Source organism: Sminthopsis crassicaudata, chromosome 1, assembly GCF_048593235.1.
Source record: "Sminthopsis crassicaudata isolate SCR6 chromosome 1, ASM4859323v1, whole genome shotgun sequence".
NCBI classification, from domain to species: Eukaryota; Metazoa; Chordata; class Mammalia; order Dasyuromorphia; family Dasyuridae; genus Sminthopsis; species Sminthopsis crassicaudata.
Window position 1 is genome coordinate 396,072,812 of NC_133617.1, and position 19,803 is coordinate 396,092,614.

Below are 19,803 nucleotides of genomic sequence, written 5' to 3' on the forward strand. Positions count from 1 at the left end.
TTAATCTGAATTCTAATGTCATATAGCATTGTTTTTCTTAGTTGTGGATTTTGTACTCTTAGTACTTTTTTGCTTTATTCTCTTTTAGTTCATACAAATCTTCCCAAGTTTGCTTAGATTCTTTATATCCATTATTTCTTATGATTCATTTTTTTAAATATTCCAAATTTAACAAAACATCAATTAAAGTGAACATTTCCATCTCATATTGTGGAACAGAAGTAGGGAATTGTATATGAAACTGTGATTCTGTTATTTATAGCTTGCTTTTCTTTTTAAATATATAATATGTTCAGCATGGAATTTTCTTTTTTAACCTTAACTTAAAAAGTTTTTTTTATTTTATAATTATACATTTTTTGACAGTATATATGCATGAGTAATTTTTTTAAATAACATTATCCCTTGTATTCATTTTTCCAAATTATCTCCTCCCTCCCTCTACTCCCTCCCCTAGATGATAGGCAATCCCATACATTTTACATGTGTTACAATATAACCTAGATACAAAATATGTGTGTAAATCCCATTTTCTTGTTGCACGACCTTAACTTAAAAAGTTAATAAGGACCTATTTTTTTTCTCTTCTACCCCCATTGGAAAAAAATAAAAAAGAAACCTAAAACTATTGTAATAGATATTTGTAGTCAAGCATATATAATTCCTGAATTGAGACTGTATAAAAAACGTGTTTCAGTTTGTATCTCAAGTCCATCACTTTTAACAGGTAGCATGTTTTATCTTTATTCAAGTCCCATTTGATATTTATAATTTTGCTACATTTACCTTTGATTTTTTTTTTTTGATGTGTTGTTGCTCTTTTCATTTACACTGTTGTCACTGTGTAATTACATCTTTCTATGCTTTTCTGTATTCACACATATCATTTTTCTGACAGGAAAATATTATTCCTTTATTTACATACCGTAGTGTGTTATTCTCTGATTGATGGGCACCTATTTTTGTTTCTAATTCTATCACCTTATTGTAAATATTTAGGAGTTTATAGAGATTTTTTTCTTATTGATGGTTTCCTTGGGATATAAGCCTAATTATATGGTATCTTTGATTCAAAGGGTGTGGGCATTTTATTTTAAGTAGACATGTAGATTTCATGAATGGAGAACAAAATTTACATCATAGATCTCTTCCCCAAAACCATTTTCATTTACCAAGCATTATTTTTTATTATGTTATTATTGTTACTATTTATATTTTTATCATCTGCTATGTGCCAGCACTGGGCACCTGCTAGGGCTACAAAGACAAAAATAAAATATTTCCTGCCCTCAAGAAATTTAGGTTCTATTGGGCAAACAGCATTTATATGGAAAAGTATTTGCAAAATATAATACCAGATAATTTAGAGGGGCGAGAGCACTGAGAACTTTTAGAAGTTAGAACTAGAAGGGACTTTTAGATTACTTGAACCAGCCTTTAATATTTTATAAACTGTTTTAAAAGGCTAATTTTTAAGTTTTTGGAAACTTTTATGTTGAATTGAAATAATGAGTATGGCAAATGAATTAATTCTGTGAAAAGTGCTTCTTCATTTGCTTCTGATTATGGCTATTTCAAGTTGCTTACACTCTCCAGATAATTTTCCAGCAGTAACTACAATTAGTAAATGGACCATTAGAAATAGACAGTTTCTGGACTAGTTAATAGGATTTCCCTGTTACAGGTATATTTCTTTTAGAAAATAAAATTTTAAGCATTTAAGGAACATTAGAGCATTTAACCAAAAAATACCTCATATTATAATGATGGTCTTGGCAGTCTTTAATAGTTGACATTTTTTTAATGAATAAATAGACTGATGAACTTCCAAGAAAGTTCTAAAGGACTTCCACCTGACTTACTAGTCATGGGAGATGTGCTAAATAAGTAGTAATCTTTCAGCAAGCATTTATTAAGTGTCTACTATGTAAAGTAGTAGATAGAAAAAAACAAAAACAAACCAGTAGTCCTTACATGGACCTTACATTCTCTCTGGGAAGAAATAGGTTCATATATATATATATTTGTGTGTGTATGTATGTGAATGCATGTGTATGTATGTATGTATGTGAATGCATGTAATACAAGATTATTTGGGGTAGGTGCCAGCAGCTGGGAGGATCTGGAATACTCACTTTTTCAGTGAATATTATAAATTCCAGTATCCTATCCGTGCCCCTTATTCTGACACATCTTAGGCTATCTTGGAAAATCCAGCTGCCTTACTGCAGGGAAGTGGCTATAGTACTATAGTGACCATCTTGGAAGCTTCCAGGTAAGTTCCTTCTGTCACTGCTCTCTCTTATCTAGTTTGATCCGTTTTAATGGTGCTGCTGTTGTGGTGGGGGTAGTATATAACAATTCATTTCAGTGATACTTAAAGTGGGTAGAGAGTGGTGTTAATGCCATTTTCAGATATTCATGCATGCATTTTTTCAAGAAAGTTATTAACCCTGATTATGTATAGATTCCTGTGCTAGGGGAGCATATGCAAAAATACATTACTGAATAATAATTGAAAAATGAGTAGATGCCCATCAGTTGGGGAATAACTGAGCAGATTGTGGTATATAATGATAACGGAGTATTATTGTACTATAAAAAATGATGAACAAGCTGATTTTAGAAAGGCCTGGAAAAATTTACACAAACTGATACCGAGCAAAACAAGCAGAATGAGGATTGTACACAATAACAGCAAGATAAAAGACTTGATTCTTCTCAGTGGTTCAGTGATCCAAAGCAATTCCAATAGACTTTGGACAGAAAATGCCATTTGTATCCAGAAAAAGAATTTAGGAGACTGAATGTAAATCAATACATTCTTTGTTCACTTTAAAAAAAAAATTTTTTTTAATTAAATTTCACCCATGGTTTTTTCCCTTTTGCTCTGATTTTTCTCTCTCAACATGATTCATAAAGCAATATATATTAAAATAAATAAACTTAGTAGGAAAAAAATCAATAATAATATAGAGTAGAAACTATTTGCAAGGTAGTCCTATAAAATCCAAAGGGAGTAGAATAATTTTTGATTTGAAAGTATCTCAAGATGGTCTTATAAAAGAAATTCTCATTGGAACTGGTCCTTGAAGGGGGAGGGATCAGATTTCAGTAGACAAAAATTGGGGTGAAAGTTTTAAACAGTTTTCTTCTATTTTATTGCCTTCCATAATTCAATGATACTGGCTCTTTTCTCCCTACTTCCTCCACCAAAACTAGGTTTCCATATTCTCTCCCAGACATTTATTTTTTCGTCATCTTTTATTCTTTGCTCAAATGAACAAAAAATAAAAATAAAACAAATATAATCAGGCAAAGCAAATTTTTTTATCCAGTGCTCTTTCCATATCAACTTTCTAAGAGATGGGTACCATGTAGTCAGAGCAACATGAATATATTACAGCATTGTAGCTGTAATATACCACATTACATTGAGCACTATATTAAGCACTGGTTATAGAAGTAAAAGACTCTGAGTACACCAGATCATAGAATTAGAGCTGGAAAGCACTCTACATGATAAATTACTCCAAATTCTCTAATTTTATAGATAATGAAGCTGTGGACCAGAGAGTTTAGTGACTCTCCAAGGTCACATAGTAACCAGTTGAGAGAAGATTTGAATTCAGACCTCCTGATTCCAGTACTTTTTACTGTATCATGTTACTACTCCTACCTCTGTCATTATTAACAACCTAATGTGTGACATGGGCAAGTCATATTTCAACTGTGAAATAAAAAGTAAGAATTTCTTCTAGCTTTTAACAATTTGATTCTACAGAGAGAATAAATTTGCTAATTTGAGAGGATCAGGGTAAGAAGGTTTTGGTTATTTTTAGTGGCAGCCTAATAGAATAGAAAGTTGTTTTTGTCCCCCCCCCCCCCCCCTTTTGGCAAAACTGTTGGGATTCAATTGACTTGCCCAGAGTCACAGATAGTAAGTGTCAAGTGTCTGAGATATATTTGAACTCAGTTCCTCTTTACTCCAGGACTGGTACTGTTTCTACAACAGGATGTAGCTTCCCCTTAACCATTTTTAATGCTAGATTAGCTTGAGTTCTGTTTCTTTTGTATATCTGTTCATTTTTTCTGTTTTTTTTTTTTTTAAATAAATTTTTGATCCCTAGGATGGGCCAAGCCTTTGGTAATTTGTAAGAATGGCACTTCTAGCACTTTATAAAACATTAATAGATTTTGAGTTTGGTTTTCTTTATGTGTTCTGATATGCTAGATGCTATTATAGCATATCCCAACCCTTATAAGGCCTAAATTCTCAACTGGCATCTGCTATTGTATATTGTACTGTCCAGTGGGCAGTGTTATTCCTATGCAAGTTTAGAATTTACCCTCTTAAGTATATATTTACTTTATAAGAGAAATTAAAAATATTTTGGAAGGATAAAGTTTATGGTTTTGAAAAAAAAATTGTTTTAGGATCTGATGGGCTTTTTTGGGGGGGGGAAAGCAATTTTTTTTGAGGATATGTTATTAATGATTTTAAGGTCTATTAAAAATTTGACAGCTATGATATTTGCACTATATCCCTTTTTTTGTATTTTTTAAAAATTTGTTACTCCATTGACTTAGTAACTTAGTGTCATGAAAAAAAACATAGGTACATTGCCTAACTTCTCTGAAACTTAAGTTTCTTTTTTGAGAAAATGGGATTAAGTGATAATATTTTTCTGTACATATATGTAGATACACAAACACACACACACACAAATTCCTATACAGTATGCAGTTTATAAAGCATTTTTCTTAATCTTTTTATGCAAGAATTATCCCCATTTTGTAGATAAGCTGAGTCTGAGAGAGATTACAATTTTCCCAAGGTGATTTTACTAGTAAGTAATAGAGTTTGTTTTTACTTTGACCTCATTTATACTCTCTCAGCTAATTATTTCCAGTTTATCATGTATTTATTTATGCCTTGTTTGTACATAGTTATTTGCATGTTATCTTTTCTTTTAGAAAAGCTTCTTCAGAGCAGGAACTCTTTTTTTTTTTAATCTTTCTTTGTATTTCTTGTTCTTAGTATAATGTTCGGTACATGATTGTTACCTTCACAAAGGTTTATTGACTAACTGACTATACCATATTATATATTATCTACTGTATAAGATTGTTAAAATTTCTATAGAAACTTAAGTTTCAGAAGCAATTAGGTAACTTGACTATATTCCTGATAGTTTTGGGTCACAAGTGGGAGGCAAACTGATTAAAATAAACTGGGAATGGATGATTCATTAGTTTCTAAGTCTGATCTTCCCTTCCAGTTCTCTGTGAGCTTAACTAATATATAAATAAGATTGCCTATTATTAAACTTGAGCCACCTCTTTGTGCTTGGAAGGTAGTCAGTCTTGGTTTTGAAAACCTGGTAATCACCATTTGTTTTCTAGATTGTGGCAATCATATCTTAGAAGATTATTGATTGCTTCAGTTAATGAGACCATCTAAAAAAAAATTCCTCTTTAAAATATTATTGTGAAAGGCTTGAAACTTTTCTATTAGAAATGGTAACCATCTAAAATGAAGATTTGAGCTTTTTCACACTAGAGGAGGATTTATGGTTATTTTTCAGAATGATATTTAAAATACATTTAGAATGATGCTTATATTCTTATTTTCCTCAAGTAGGAAACAAAAAAAAACATTCAATAAGTTGAACTCATAATAAAAGAAAAGTTAGACATAAAAATAATCTGATTTAGAAATACAAAGGGAAGCTGGATAGTGCCATGATAAAGTGCTGGACTTGGACTTGAGTTCAGTCTGGCTTCAGCCCCTCATTAGCTCTGTGATCCTGGGCAATTCATTTAACCTCTGTTTCCTCATTTATAAAATGGGGATAAATAGTATCACTTACTTCCTAGGTTTATAGTGAGATTGAAATGGGATATTATCATAATGCTTTGCAAACCTCTAAGTGCTACATAAATATGTAATAGCAACAGTGACTGATGACCTTGACAATGACTACTACTGCTACTACTACTTATAGACACAAAACAAAAAGTTTTTTAAAAGTCAATTTATCAGGAGACTTTTTCAGGAAGGGTAAGAAATCTCATATATGATTTTCAAAACTGTATTTCCTACATGTGGAATATGGAGACTATCCACAGATCCACAAAAGTTGTTCTTACATAGAGAAATGTTGCACAGGAGTGTTTCTTTGTACTTATTAATACTCCACTGAAAAAACCGACTGAGTTCTTGGGTAGATTGCTTAATTTGTGAGCCTTAGTTTCTTTATTAAAAAAAAATAGAGCTATTTAGTAAAAATTTGAAGTGGGTAATGTTAAGTATTATCTCTATAGATAAGTTGAGTTTATGAGAGATTTTGAATTGTATAATTCATGTCTTCTTTGCTTTTCAGAATTAAGAATTTGATCCCTTTTAGAACCATTAATTATGCTCCAAATAGACTATTAGAGCTAGATGGAATTTTAGCTATCATCTAGACTTCTATAAAATTGAGGAGATTGTATATACTACATGGATTTCTTAGTTTATAGTCACTCCCACTGTCACTCATTTTCTATGTCTCTTTTGCTAAAGCACACCCTCTAACTATGGGTTTCCCTTAGGCTTCTGTCTTGGCTCCTCTTCTCTTTTTCCCTCTACACTACTTCATGTGGTAATTTTATGAGTCCCAGTGGATTTGATTGCCATCTTTATGCTGATGATTCTCAAATCTACCTTTCCTAATTTGTCTCCCTTTTGATCTTCAATTTTGCTTCTTCACCTGCCTTTCAGTAGACATCTTAAATGCAATATGTCCAAAACAGAACTCATTATCCTTTTATCTGACATACTCCCACTTTTTTATTACTATAGAGGGCAAAACCATCTTTCAATTCCTCAAGCTTGATACTTAGGGGTCATACTAAATTCCTTACTATCTCTGTTGTTGTCAAATAATCTTTTGGCAAGGTCTGCCTATTTCACTTTTGAAATATCTCCTGAATATATTCCCTTTTCTGCCTCTGCTATCACCTCATACCTGGAAGACTGCAGTACCCTTGCTGGTGGATCTGCCTGCCTTAGGTTTCTTCCTATTCTAATCCAATCTCCATTTGATCACTAAAGTGATTTTCCCAAAGTTCAGATTTGATCATGTCACTCTTACTCAATAGACTCCAGTGGCTTCTTAATTGTCTCTAGGAACAAATACAAAATGCTTTGTTTGGTTCTCAAAGTCCTTCATAATCTAGCCTCTTTCTACCTTTCTGGTCTTATTCCCTAACATATAATCTTTGATTTAAAGATGTGGGGGCATCTTAGCTGTTCATGAACAAGGCACTTCATCTTTTGGCTTTGGGCATTTTCTCTGGTTATTCCCCATTCCTGGAATGCTCTCTTTCTCTTTCAGCTATTGACTCCTCTGGCTCTTAAGTTCCAACTAAAATCCTATCTCTTATAGGAAGTCCAATGCCTTCCATCTTTTATTTCTTCTTTGTTGTATTTATAACATTTGTAAATAATGCATAAAATTTAATAAAAATAAAATGTTAGAATCTTTTATAATATTATTTTCCTTTTATTTATATAGCTTTCTTTGTATATATTTGTTTACATGCTATCTCCCCTGTTAAATTATAGTCTTCTTGAGGGCAGGGACATTCTTTTGCCTCTTTTTGTATCCTAAAGCACCTGGCCTTTAGCCTGGCACATAGTACGTGCTTAATATATATTTATTGAATTGATTTGAAAAGTTATGAGATTCTGTTTTCTCCCTTATAGTTATTAAAATAAAAGAAAATAATAATAACAAAATGGTAGCTATTTTATTTATTAAAGGATAAATCAAAGGATATATTTTACCATTAAAAAGGTATTATTCAAATAGGACAATATTTTTGAAATCAAGGTTTTGGTCTTTTTTTGTAGCTATTGATTACTATTTTTGAAAGTAACAGAAAGATCAGGTTGGAAAAGATCTAAGAGGAAGATTATAGGGAGACTTTGGTCTTTAGAGTTCTTAAAAAATTACACTGCTTCTTTCCTTTCAGAATTGTTTCTTCTCGTGATAATTTCAATTTCAGTAACAATTTCAATAATAATTAGTATTTGTCCTTGGGTTTGCAAAGTGCTTTCTTCATAAAAATCCTTTGAGCTAGTAATCCTGTGAGGTAGTACAAGTATTATTATCCCCATTTTAAAAGTGAAGAAATAGAAACTCAAGAATCAGTATTCAAATTCAGTCATTTCCTCCCTCTTCTCCTTTGCCCTCCCCATCTTCCACCTTCAAGATTATCTTGTTGCCTCTGAATCACTTTCATATATTTATTGAAAAAAATTTTTATGAATCCTGTTGACTTTTCTTACTATTATTCTAGAAAATTTTTTCATCACTACTCTTCTAGAATGAATTGCCTCCATTTCCTTATCACCCATTTCCTCCTTCCTTAATGCTCTGCAGTTTGGTTTTTTCCCTCCTAATTCTAGAAAACCTAACTTTCAAAGTACTAGTCTGTACTACTAGTAAGTCCTTCATCGCTTTTTAAAAATTAGCTTTTAAAAAATCTTTCTCTCCAATGGATTTTAAGCCTTTGATCGTCTTTTTTTTCTTTAAAATTTTTCTTTAAAATTTCCCTCTTTTTTTACCTCCCAAGAAACTAGGCAAGTTCTTAATTCTTTATGTGAAAGATAACTTAGTGGGTAAGTCACTTAATATTCCTAAACTTTTGTTTCAAGAATTCATTTCATATTGTTATAAAATTGGTTTGAATGAAGAACCAGAACTATGTTTCTTGTTTTGTTTTTAAGTCTTATGGAACTTGAAAGTTGCTTAATAAGTAAATTTTTTTTCCCTAAATAATGTTCAAATTATTGGGTATAACTTTATAGTTAGTGAAATTGAGTACCAATGACTTACTGCCATTTGGAGACAATATTGTTATCTTTTAAAGTTGTTTTTTATTCAAGGTTTTGTTTGTTTTGAGTAAATAGGTTGTCCCAAAGATGTTGAGAGTATATTTTAATATTTTGTCCATATTGTTTTACTGAAACTTTGGCCACATATATATGCACCTCTGAAATCTTATTATTTATTTATTTTTAACTGTTAAAAGGTTTTTTTTTTTTTTTTTTGAGTTCCAAATTCTTCCTAGCCCTTCCCTCACCCGTTGAAAAGGCAAGTAATATATGCCAATTGTACATGTGAAATTATGCAACAAATTTTTGCTAGCCATGTTGCAAGAAAAAGAAAATAAAAATTATGCTTCAATTTCCACTCTGAGTTCATCAGTTATCTCCTTCAAAGTGGATAGCATTTTTTGTTATGAATCCTTTGAAATTGCTTTGGATCATTGTATTGATCACAGTAACCAACTCTTTCACAGTTGGTCATTGTTATAATGTTACTGTTATTATGTATGATGTTTTTCTGGTTCTGTTCAGTTTATTCTGTATCAATTCATATAAAGCTTTCCAGATGCTTTCCAGATTTTTTGAAACCATCTTGTTTATTCTTTTTCCCCCCCAAGTCTTCAGTGGAATTCGTTCATTTAAATAATAAAAATTTTACAGGTAGTCCTTTGTTTACCTTAATTAAAAAAAAATTCTATTAACAAGCATTTTTCTTTTCCTCCCATTTTCCTTTCTTTTCCCTTCTTGGAGAATTGTATTTTAAAGATTTTTTTCCCCACTTTTGTAATGTTCTGATCGGCTCTCAGTTGTAATCCTTCTTTGGGAGGAGGTTTCTTTCTGTATAATCTTTTCCTCTATGAGCAGGTTTCTTGGGAGGCTTCTGGAGCCTCCAGCCAGCCTCTTCTTCTTCCTGAATCCTGGCTCTGAATCTCCTCCAGCTTTTGTTCTTCCCCAGTCCAGACTGCTTGTCCAGGCCCAATGTTGCCTCTTTTATCCTCCCAGAGAATGGGCGTGGGATAATGCAAGGGCTTCTGGGAAGAAGTACTCCAACCAATGAGCTTGCTCCTCTTATCAAGTCAACCTGAGTTCTCACCTTGTAATTGTCCAGACAACCTGAATTCTCCCCTAGTCATTGTCCAGACAATCTGAGTTCTCACCTAGTAATCCTAACACACTTTGTTAATGCAAATGATAACACCTCTCCTCTTCTTCCCTATTAGGAAAAGAGTGTGGTGGCTTAGAACATTATTTTACTATTTTTGTTCTTTCTGTTTACTATTTAGAGATTGTGTCTATCTGTGTGATGATTTGCTCTAGGTCACACAGCATCTGAAGCTCATTTTGAACTCTGGTCTTACAGAATCCAAAATCAGTGGTATGTCCACTGTATCACTTTAGTTGCGGCTTCTACTGCTGATAGTATTACTATATCACTGTATCTAGGATTCCAAAACTCTAATAAAAAATTTTTTTTTTGCTCATTATACAGTTTATTTTTTTTAATTTTTTATTTCTTAATTAATTTTATAATTATAACATTTTTTGACAGTACATATGCATAGGTAATTTTTTACAACATTATCCCTTGTACTCCCTTCTGTTCCGAATTTTCCCCTCCTTCCCTCCACCCCCTCCCCTAGATGGCAGGCATTCCCATACATATTAAATATGTTATAATATATCCTAGATACAATATATATATGTGCAGAACCGAATTTTTTTTGTTGTTGTTGCAAAGGAAGAATTGGATTCGGAAGGTAAAAATAACCTGGGGAGAAAAACAAAAAATGCAAACAGTTTACACTCATTTCCCAGTTTTCCTTCTCTGGGTGTAGCTGATTCTGTCCATCATTGATCAATTAGAACTGGATTAGATCTTCTCTGTGTTGAAGATATCCACTTCCATCAGAATACATCCTCATACAGTATTGTTGTTGAAGTGTATAATGATCTCCTAGTTCTGCTCATTTCACTCAGCATCAGCCTCTCTGTGTTCATTCTGCTGGTCATTTCTTACAGAACAATAATATTCCATAACATTCATATACCATAATTTACCCAACCATTCTCCAGTTGATGGACATCCATTCATTTTCCAGTTTCTAGCCACTATAAAAAGGGCTGCCACAAACATTTTGGCACATACAGGTCCCTTTCCCTTCTTTAGTATTTATTTGGGATATAAGCCCAGTAGTAGCACTGCTGGATCAAAGGGATCTTGCTGTATCACAGTTTGATAACTTTTTGGGTATAATTCCAGATTGCTCTCCAGAATGGTTGGATTCTTTCACAACTCCACCAACAATCCATCAGTGTCCCAGTTTTCCCACATCCCCTCCAATATTCATCATTATTTGTTCCTGTCATCTTAGCCAATCTGACAGGTGTGTAATGATACCTCAGAGTTGTCTTAATTTGCATTTCTCTGATCAATAGTGATTTGGAACACTCTTTCATATGAGTGGAAATTGTTTCAGTTTCATCATCTGAAAATTGTCTGTTCATATCCTTTGAGCATTTATCAATTGGAGAATGGCTTGATTTCTTATAAATTAGAGTCAGTTCTCTGTATATTTTGGAGATGAGGCTTTTATCAGAACCTTTAATTGTAAAAATGTTTTCCCAATTTGTTACTTCCCTTCTAATCTTGTTTGCATTAGCAAAACTCTAAAAATTTAAAGATTTAATGAAATGTGGCATTTCTTCATATTAATTTTGATTTTGTCCCTCTACTCTCTAGAACAATGGAATAATAAATAGTATTTCCCTCCTCCAGATTTTAAAATACATAAATAAAATTCTGTGTTTTTATATCACCAGTAAACGCAGACATAACATTGTATTCTTAAGATTACCATTGTGCTCAATTTTCAGGATGAAAATTACATAATGTTTCTCTTTCTACCAAGAAAATTCAAGTAAAATGAATTTTAAGAAATGATTTTTGTGTGAAGTTCCTGTGGGTTTATGTGTATACATACTTAAATGAGAGTGGAAAGAATGGAAATAATATTGTGCGGTTTTCTCATTTTCCCAGAGTGATTCATAACTGTCATATCTTAATTTTTCTAATTCTCAGTCGTAATGTATTAAGCATCTATTATGTGTACGTTATAAAGGTAAATATAATAATTAGCATAGCCACAAAAGAATTTATAGGCTAGCTGTTGGAGAGATTTTGGTATATGTACCAGTAATTAAAATGTCAAATGTAATGTGAGTATAAAAAGGTAAACATATAGAGTTCTATTTGTGATCCAAGTAAACCAAATTGATTTCTTTGAGTTAAGCGTGTATTCTCTAGGCAGTTATATTTTGTGAGGTTTTAGAGCCTAGCTTTTGGTTAGTTAGCCTTATCAGTTTTTATACTACTCATTAGCAAACTTCATTACCTCATTCATTAAAGTCTGTTTTAGGTTGGATTAAATGGGAGAGCATGACAGTTTTCTCTTGGGCCAGATTAAATTTGGTTTTGGAAAAGTGCATCTTCCATAGCTTGATTGTAGCATAAAATATTCAAGGATGAAGCTGTTAGTTTCTATTTAACCCTAACTTCCTATGAATGGTACTGAGATAAACATTTTGTATTTATGTAGCTTTTTATAAAAAATGCTTCCATTTTTATATTTATATTTATGTATATATTCAATTTATATATTTTTATATTTACAAAATATATTAGTGAAGTGGCTAAAATTTTATGTATTACAACTGTGCTAGGTAGTAGGTTCATAGTTGAGGAAGGAATTATCTCTATTTTACAGGAAAGTAAACTAAGCATCAGAGAAGTTAGTGACTAGGGTCATATAACTAGTAAGTGGCAGAACTGAACTTAGACCTCTTTATTTCCTCCTTCCCTGTTGTATTTTTCTGTAACTATAATGATGACTAAATAGTTTATATTTTGAATAAAATGTCCTTCATGTGCCATTACTGTCCTGGTATCATCCTAATGTGTACTTGTACTGTGGAGTTGTTTTTTTCTGGTAGTAGGGATTTACTTTATAATCGGTCATTCAAAATATACTCTTGGTCATAGAGAATGCCCAGATGGCTGTCTGAGTGGAAGCTCTGGCCCCACGTCCTCTCCTGCCTCAGCCTCAGGTGCAAGGAGCGGACTCCCTGTGGAGTCCTGCCCCAGAGTGGGTCATGCTGAGGTACTGGGCCGCTGTCCCTAGAGTTGTCTCGGGTATCTTTGGCCTCTGTGACCCCTGCCGTCTGAGTATCAGCATGCTTTACCCTGTGAGGAGGGGCTGCAAGATCAGCATGTTTCCCACCTGGAGTGAATGTCAAGCACAAGTGAACCCGTTCAAGAAGTTTGCTACTGAGGATAAAGCTTGGGCCTTTGTCCGAAATACTACAAGCCCTGATCATTCAACAGAGCAGAAAAAGGAATGTAACACAAAGACCCTGTGATTCATCAGATGAAGATGAAAATCCCTGTTCAAAGCTTACAAAACAAAATACAGACTCAGTATCTTCACTTAGCAAAAATATATATTTTTTAAATATGGGAGATGCAGTTATATTTTACACAGATGGCTGCTGCTCCAATAATGGGAGGAAAGCATGAGCTGGTATTGGTGTTTATTGGGGGCCAGGACATTCTTTAAATGTGGGTGATAGACTTCCTGGGCGATAAATGTGGGTGATAGACTTCCTGGGCGACAGACAAACCAAAGAGCAGAAATACATGCTGCCTATAAAGCAATTGAACAAGCCAAGAATCAAAACATTAGTAAGCTGGTTCTCTACACAGATAGTATGTTTACTATAAATGGCATAAAAAGTTGGGTTAAAGATTAGAAGAAAATGGCTAGAAAACAAGCACAAAAAAAGATGTCATTAATAAAGAAGACTTGTCAAGCTTGATATACTTATTCAAGGCATAGACATAAAATGGGTACACGTACCTGATCATTCAGGGTTTGCAGGCAATGAAGAAGCTGATAGATTAGGAAGAGAAGGAGCTACAAAACCACAAGAATCAACATAGCAAAATTTTTATAATCTAATCTAATTAAAAAGCAAATCAAGTGCTCTTTAGTCTTTTGCGTGAAAATTTGCCTATAAGACATGAAGCAGGTGGACTTGGTAACATTCTTGTTTGATTAGAAAGACTGTCTAGTTTTCTGTCGAAATACGGTTCAGCATGTTAAACTATCCGTCACTTTACCCTGACTGCACATCTGTTTATCATTGAGAATTGTTTGGGACTTTAGCATAAAATAGATGTAGCTGACTGTTTAGAAGTTAAAGTAACTTCCTATGTTTTTTTTTTTTTTTTTTTTTTTTTTTTTTTTTTTTAAGGTTTCTTTGTAGCTAGAATAGAAATGAACATGATACTATACTTATAATGATTGGTGTGAGCACTCCAAGAAAGATTGCAAGCTCTGCCTGCTTGGATTCTTTGTTAGGATTTAGGTTTTTTTTGTTGTTTTTTGTTTTTTACAGAAAAATTTACCAGCAGGTGTACAGTCTTACTTCTCTGAACTTTGCTTGGTTGGTCTGTGGATGATACACAAAGTTCAAGACTTTCCAACTTGGATAGGGACCTATTAGATCATAAGACTGGTAGACTTACTTTCACCAACCTAGAACCATTTCTATGACATTGTGTGGGCATTGTATACTTTAATGGAAGATACATGTTACCATATAAGCATAAATAAACCCTAAGAAACAAGTTTGCACAAATAAAACTTTCTTTGACCACTTATGTGAAAATGCTGCACAGGTTATCAAGGAATGTGTGATTCCCCTTTGATTTGGTTTATAGCTATATTTTAGATATTAAAACTATAGTAAATCCACAAAAATCCAGTAAGACCTTTACAATGACAGTCTTCATATTTATCCTTTTGTTATTTTAAAAAGTGAAATAAAACATCAGCATTTTAAACTTGATTAAAGGAAAAATCTAATTATGAAGCCTTCTTAGCAGAATAAAATTTATCAGATATTCTCTATACTAGTGGTTAAAAAAAAACCCATTCAGATATTCCTTCTTTCTCCTTCTCGGGAGTAAGTTTTCTCTTATTCCTAGTCTTCTCAGGAGTATTGTAAGTAATTTTGAGAACAATAAACATCACCCATTTTTTACTTGGAGAAGCCAGAGTAAAAGGCAGAGAATCAACCTGCTTGTAGCTTGAGTAGCCCACACTTAGTAACATGGAACCAGCCCAGCTTGGATCTCACTTCTGTCTAGCTTTGGCTCTGCCACTGTCTCAATATGTAACTTTAAGCAAGACCTGGATCCTTGGGAGTCTCCATTAAGGGACTAAACTCTTAATTTTCTAGACTGCTTTTACACTCAACTTACTTGAGACAAAATTCTGTGCTTCTATGGTAAAATTGTCAGGAAAAGTCTACCTCTTTCCTCATTTGTCACTCAACAAATTTTGTAAATGATCATGTAATTAATTTTAAATGTTGACTGTGCATAAATGTTTGCTCTTGATTTATGATTATATGTAGCTTTTCACAAAAGAAGATGGTACTGATTTCCTAACCAGGCATGTGCTTTTCAGCAAGTTTGTTTTTTTGTGTTGTTTTTTTCCCCCCATCCAAACTACTTTCTTGCTCAATTGGCATCATGACAAATCATGCTTTGCTAGAACAAATTAACTAGTCTACTTAAATGTCTAGTGTCAATTGGTAGTATTAATCTGCATAATTCTGTCAAAACTCAATAACTTATTTTTAAAGAACATAATGAATAAATATCACTTGTTTAAAAAAAATAACTTTTGACAATCTTCCTTGTGACTAATCATAAATCACAGACTGTTACAAGGGGCTTTTTTTTTTTTAATAGAAAATATGTTTCACAAATAAACTTCTTGGTTCAGTCAATATTTCTACATATTGCTGATAATAAGAATAATTAACATTTTGTCTTTTAAAAATGCTTTTTGAACTTTTGGTACTATGTAACATTTTAATCTTACTGATAAGGAAGCAGATCTAGGAAAGTATTTGAAAGCTATGTCCAATTGTTTATTGTACTATATGCAACTGAACAAAGTAAATCTGTATGTGTCATGAAAAATTTCATATATTTTCTTAAAGTTTTTTCTTGTCATAGGATCATATAGGATCATACATTTATAGCTAGGCTAGCCTCTTCATTGTCTATTAAGTGTGTCAGACTCCTAAACTTAGATTGGGATCAATCCTAGGAGGACCAAGAACAATTTGATTGTTGTGTAAACATTTTTGAAGTTTATTTTGTTTTGCAAAAAACCTAGGCCTGCACTCTGTATAATACTGTCTTAGCCTTTGTTATTTCTCATTTAAATCATGAAAACCCATTATCATGTTGTTAAATTAATATACCGAGATGTAAATCTAATGATTAGGAAAAAGATCTAACTTGGCGATTAAGCCCCAGTGGCATTAGCCTCTTAGCTTGCTACTATCTATTTTATTTTATGATAATAATTTGTGAAATGACTGGCCTGAATTAAAAGGGAAATCAGTTTCTCAAGAGCAGTTGTTCTGTGAACAAAGTTAGGTAGCCCTTCTGGAAATCAAGCCTCCATTCTGGCTTAGTCTTTCTTTTTTGGTTACTTTTATTCACAGAAGAGTAGGTAATTATTAAAATCAAAAGGAAGAAAAATTAGCTATAGTTGTGAATCTAATCTAGGTCCTTTGACTCAAAATATCCACCATACCACATACTTTTTTGTTTATTTAAAATGGTATTGTTTGCCTTGATGTTTTTATTTCTGGGGTTAAAATGAGCAAATATAGGTAATAAGTTTATCTTAGTGTAAACTAATTGCCCTTATCCTTCTTTTCTTCTAGTATGATGCTATTCCCATACAAACTAGTGTGGTATTATGTTCCTGTCCAACCCCATCAATGGTGAGAAACCATACAGATTCCAGCACTCCCCCTGTCATCGTTCCCTGTAGTAGCAGACAGGGATCTACCATGGATGGCACCACAGCTGAGCCAAGGTCTAATTCCAATTCCTTACCACAACATTCAGGACAGCAGCTACCACAGCCTCGAAAGAAACGGCCAGAAGACTTCAAGTTTGGAAAAATCCTTGGTGAAGGATCTTTCTCAACAGTAAGTACATAGAGTAATTAATTTTTTAATTTGTGGGGTGATGCTTTGGAGCATTGAGCTAAAGGACTCCACAGAATGGTAATTGATAGTTTTGTAAATGAAATAATAGAATGTTATATATGGAAGGGCCTTTGAGTTAATGTGTCATAATCTGCTTATTTTATAGATGAGGATACTAGTTTTGTATTGTATTTAAAATTGATGAGAGAGAATAGGAAGTTGTTCTAGGTAAATAACCATCCCATGAGATATTATTTCCTGTTATGAAAGTGACTGAGATCAGTCTTTCCAAGACTTTGTTCTTTATTTTAAAATTATAAACATGTTATTAAATTTTAATTTTATTTTATAAATAATAATAAATAAAAACAATAACTATTAATATCAATCAATTAATATTAAATAAATAAATATTGATATATTAATATAGTAAATCTAAAGAAATAATAATAAATAAATTTAAAAATAAAATTTTATAAAAGAAAGCACTTAATGACCCATGAATTTAATTTCTTCAGGTAGTTAATTTCATGTGCTTTTGTCAAACAAATGAAGCCATATTGGTTTTATTAGCTGTGACACAAGTAGATTCCTCTGGTCTTAAGAATCTTGTAGTCAGTTTAATCTCCTAATTATTTGGTAGCATTTCTTGACCTTGGGCACTTTCCATTTTAATATATTTAGACAAATTTATATCAGTATAAATAGATAACGATGTATTTCTGTGGATGTTTCTTTTCATTAAATTTTAGTACTTGAATACAGGATCTTCCTTGCTTATCTCTGTGGAGATTTTTTACAAAAGAAAATACTTTTGTGGTTCAAGTAGAGCAATCTAGTCACATGCAAGAAACTTATTTCTGAGAGCAATGAAACTGAAGTGAAAAACAGAAATTCTTTGAGAAATGGATTGAGCTTTCCCACATTTCTCTATAACAATAACAAAGTCAAAGTAACTTGGTTACCCCTGAAAGGTAAGTTTAGGAATCTGGGCCATGAGCTTAAGTATTCAGATTTCCTTCTATTAGACATACCCCACCTACCCTGTGTTTCAGTTCAGCCTTTGTTAGCAGAATACAAAGAAGTGGTTACTTTTGTAGTCTGTGTGATGAATCTGAAATGAGAAAATGGAGTATCGTGGAAGCCCAGGTCCAGATTTCTATTCTTCCACTATTTCCAGAGTTTTCTGGTTATTAATATGTGTACACATTACTTTGCAACTGGAAGTGGAAATCCTGCTTTAAATACTCATGTTGCCACTTCCTAGATAGGCTTCAGTTTTGGTATAATTGTTATAAAATTGGGGCCCAGAGAGGTTAAGCAGATTACCCAAGTTCCCCAACTGTGTGAAATGAGGTTTGGATTGGGTTCTTAGTACCATGTCCTACACATTTTCCATGACTGAGCACTCCCTTTCTCTGCTGAATGCTATGTAGCAGAGCTGGGGGCTGGAGGGTGGAGGGTGATGGGGAAAATAAGGTTTTAGACTCTGTGCTCCTATATGTGATTTCTCTAGGGAGCGTGGCTGAGTGGGCAAAGTACCTGTCTGGGAGTCAAAATACCTGAGGTTTAGTGCTGTAATTATAGTCCAGGTCTAAGGTTCAGTTTTAGTTCATACTCTGATTAACTTGGTATAGAACCGGGCAAGTCACCTTCCCTTTTTGGCCTTCATTTTGATCATCAGTAAAGTGAACAGAGTGGAATAATGATTTCTGAGGTCCCTTTTGTCTCAAGCATTCTAAAACTACAAAACAGAAAATATAATAACAGCTCAGTCAGTTGAAATTTTTTTGGGGAGGAGTGAATGGCTATTGGGATTAGGCCACATTTCTCACAGTATTTTTATGAGAGGTCCAGGATAAAATTAAGAATTTATTACCAAAAAAAGTCAACCTAATTCTCTATAAACTTTCAAATTTACATTCCATTTTAATAAATTTTTGATATTGACTCATTTAGTTAAATTTTTCCCTTTTCTTCTAAAAATATAATAGAACCAAAAATGTTTGCTTATATGAGGATTCTGACTAATTCAAATTTTACTGTATTTTTTCATTTGACCTCTTATGAATTATATACATCTGATTGATAGCAGATTGATTGTGATTCTTATTTGTAAGAATATGCATATTTATTTGTATGTATAGCAAATTATCTTGAGCAGTTTTGAACTCAGATGTATTGTACTTATGTACTCAAAAATAGTTAGACTTTATGCTGAACCTAATCTGGTTATCTTTTGTTGTATCCTTTCTCTCTTATTCTTTTCCCACCTTCTTTTTCCCTTTTCCCAAAACAGGTTGTCTTGGCCCGGGAATTGGCAACTTCAAGAGAATATGCTAGTAAGTAATATTGCATAAAAGTTTAATATAGACTCTGTAAATATAAAAAGTTGTTGCATTAAAAAAGTTAATTTTAAGTATGTCATACTGATTGTGAAGAACTTGTAAATTCTTGGTTTTCTATAAGCATTAAAATGTGTAAGTTTTAATAACTAATATGTGGAATGCATTAATAAATTAGGTATTTAAATCTTTATATTACCAGTCTTAGTAATTAATTTCTTTTGGTTTTTGTTTAAGTTAAAATCCTAGAGAAACGGCATATCATAAAAGAGAACAAGGTACCATATGTAACCAGAGAAAGAGATGTAATGTCCCGCCTGGATCACCCTTTCTTTGTAAAACTTTACTTCACATTTCAGGACGATGAAAAGCTGTGTATCCTTTGAAATGCCATTTGTTATGGTCTAAGTAGACTGTGAAATATTTCATCAAAACAGAGCAGCAATTCCTAATCTTTTTTGATGTTTTGAGACCTCATTGTTTGATGTTGGAACCTCT

General features: G+C 32.7%; 1 protein-coding gene and 1 pseudogene across 10 annotated transcripts in view; both read left to right on the forward strand.

The window, feature by feature from the left end:
- The window catches only part of PDPK1 (3-phosphoinositide dependent protein kinase 1), a 157,180-nt gene that overhangs the window by 74,731 nt on the left and 62,646 nt on the right, over positions 1 to 19,803 (forward strand). For 8 of the 10 annotated variants that reach the window (XM_074279860.1, XM_074279854.1, XM_074279858.1 and 5 more), the window contains 3 exons: positions 16,691 to 16,960; positions 19,260 to 19,302; positions 19,543 to 19,680. In XM_074279860.1, the coding sequence (XP_074135961.1) occupies positions 16,748 to 16,960; positions 19,260 to 19,302; positions 19,543 to 19,680 (394 nt within the window). In that variant the 5' untranslated portion in view covers positions 16,691 to 16,747. Of the gene's footprint in view, positions 1 to 2,198; positions 2,276 to 11,246; positions 11,266 to 16,690; positions 16,961 to 19,259; positions 19,303 to 19,542; positions 19,681 to 19,803 lie in introns of those variants that run through there. The other 2 variants (XM_074279855.1, XM_074279859.1) reach the window with 2 other exon arrangements.
- Positions 11,303 to 14,118, forward strand: LOC141549858 (ribonuclease H1 pseudogene; annotated as a pseudogene).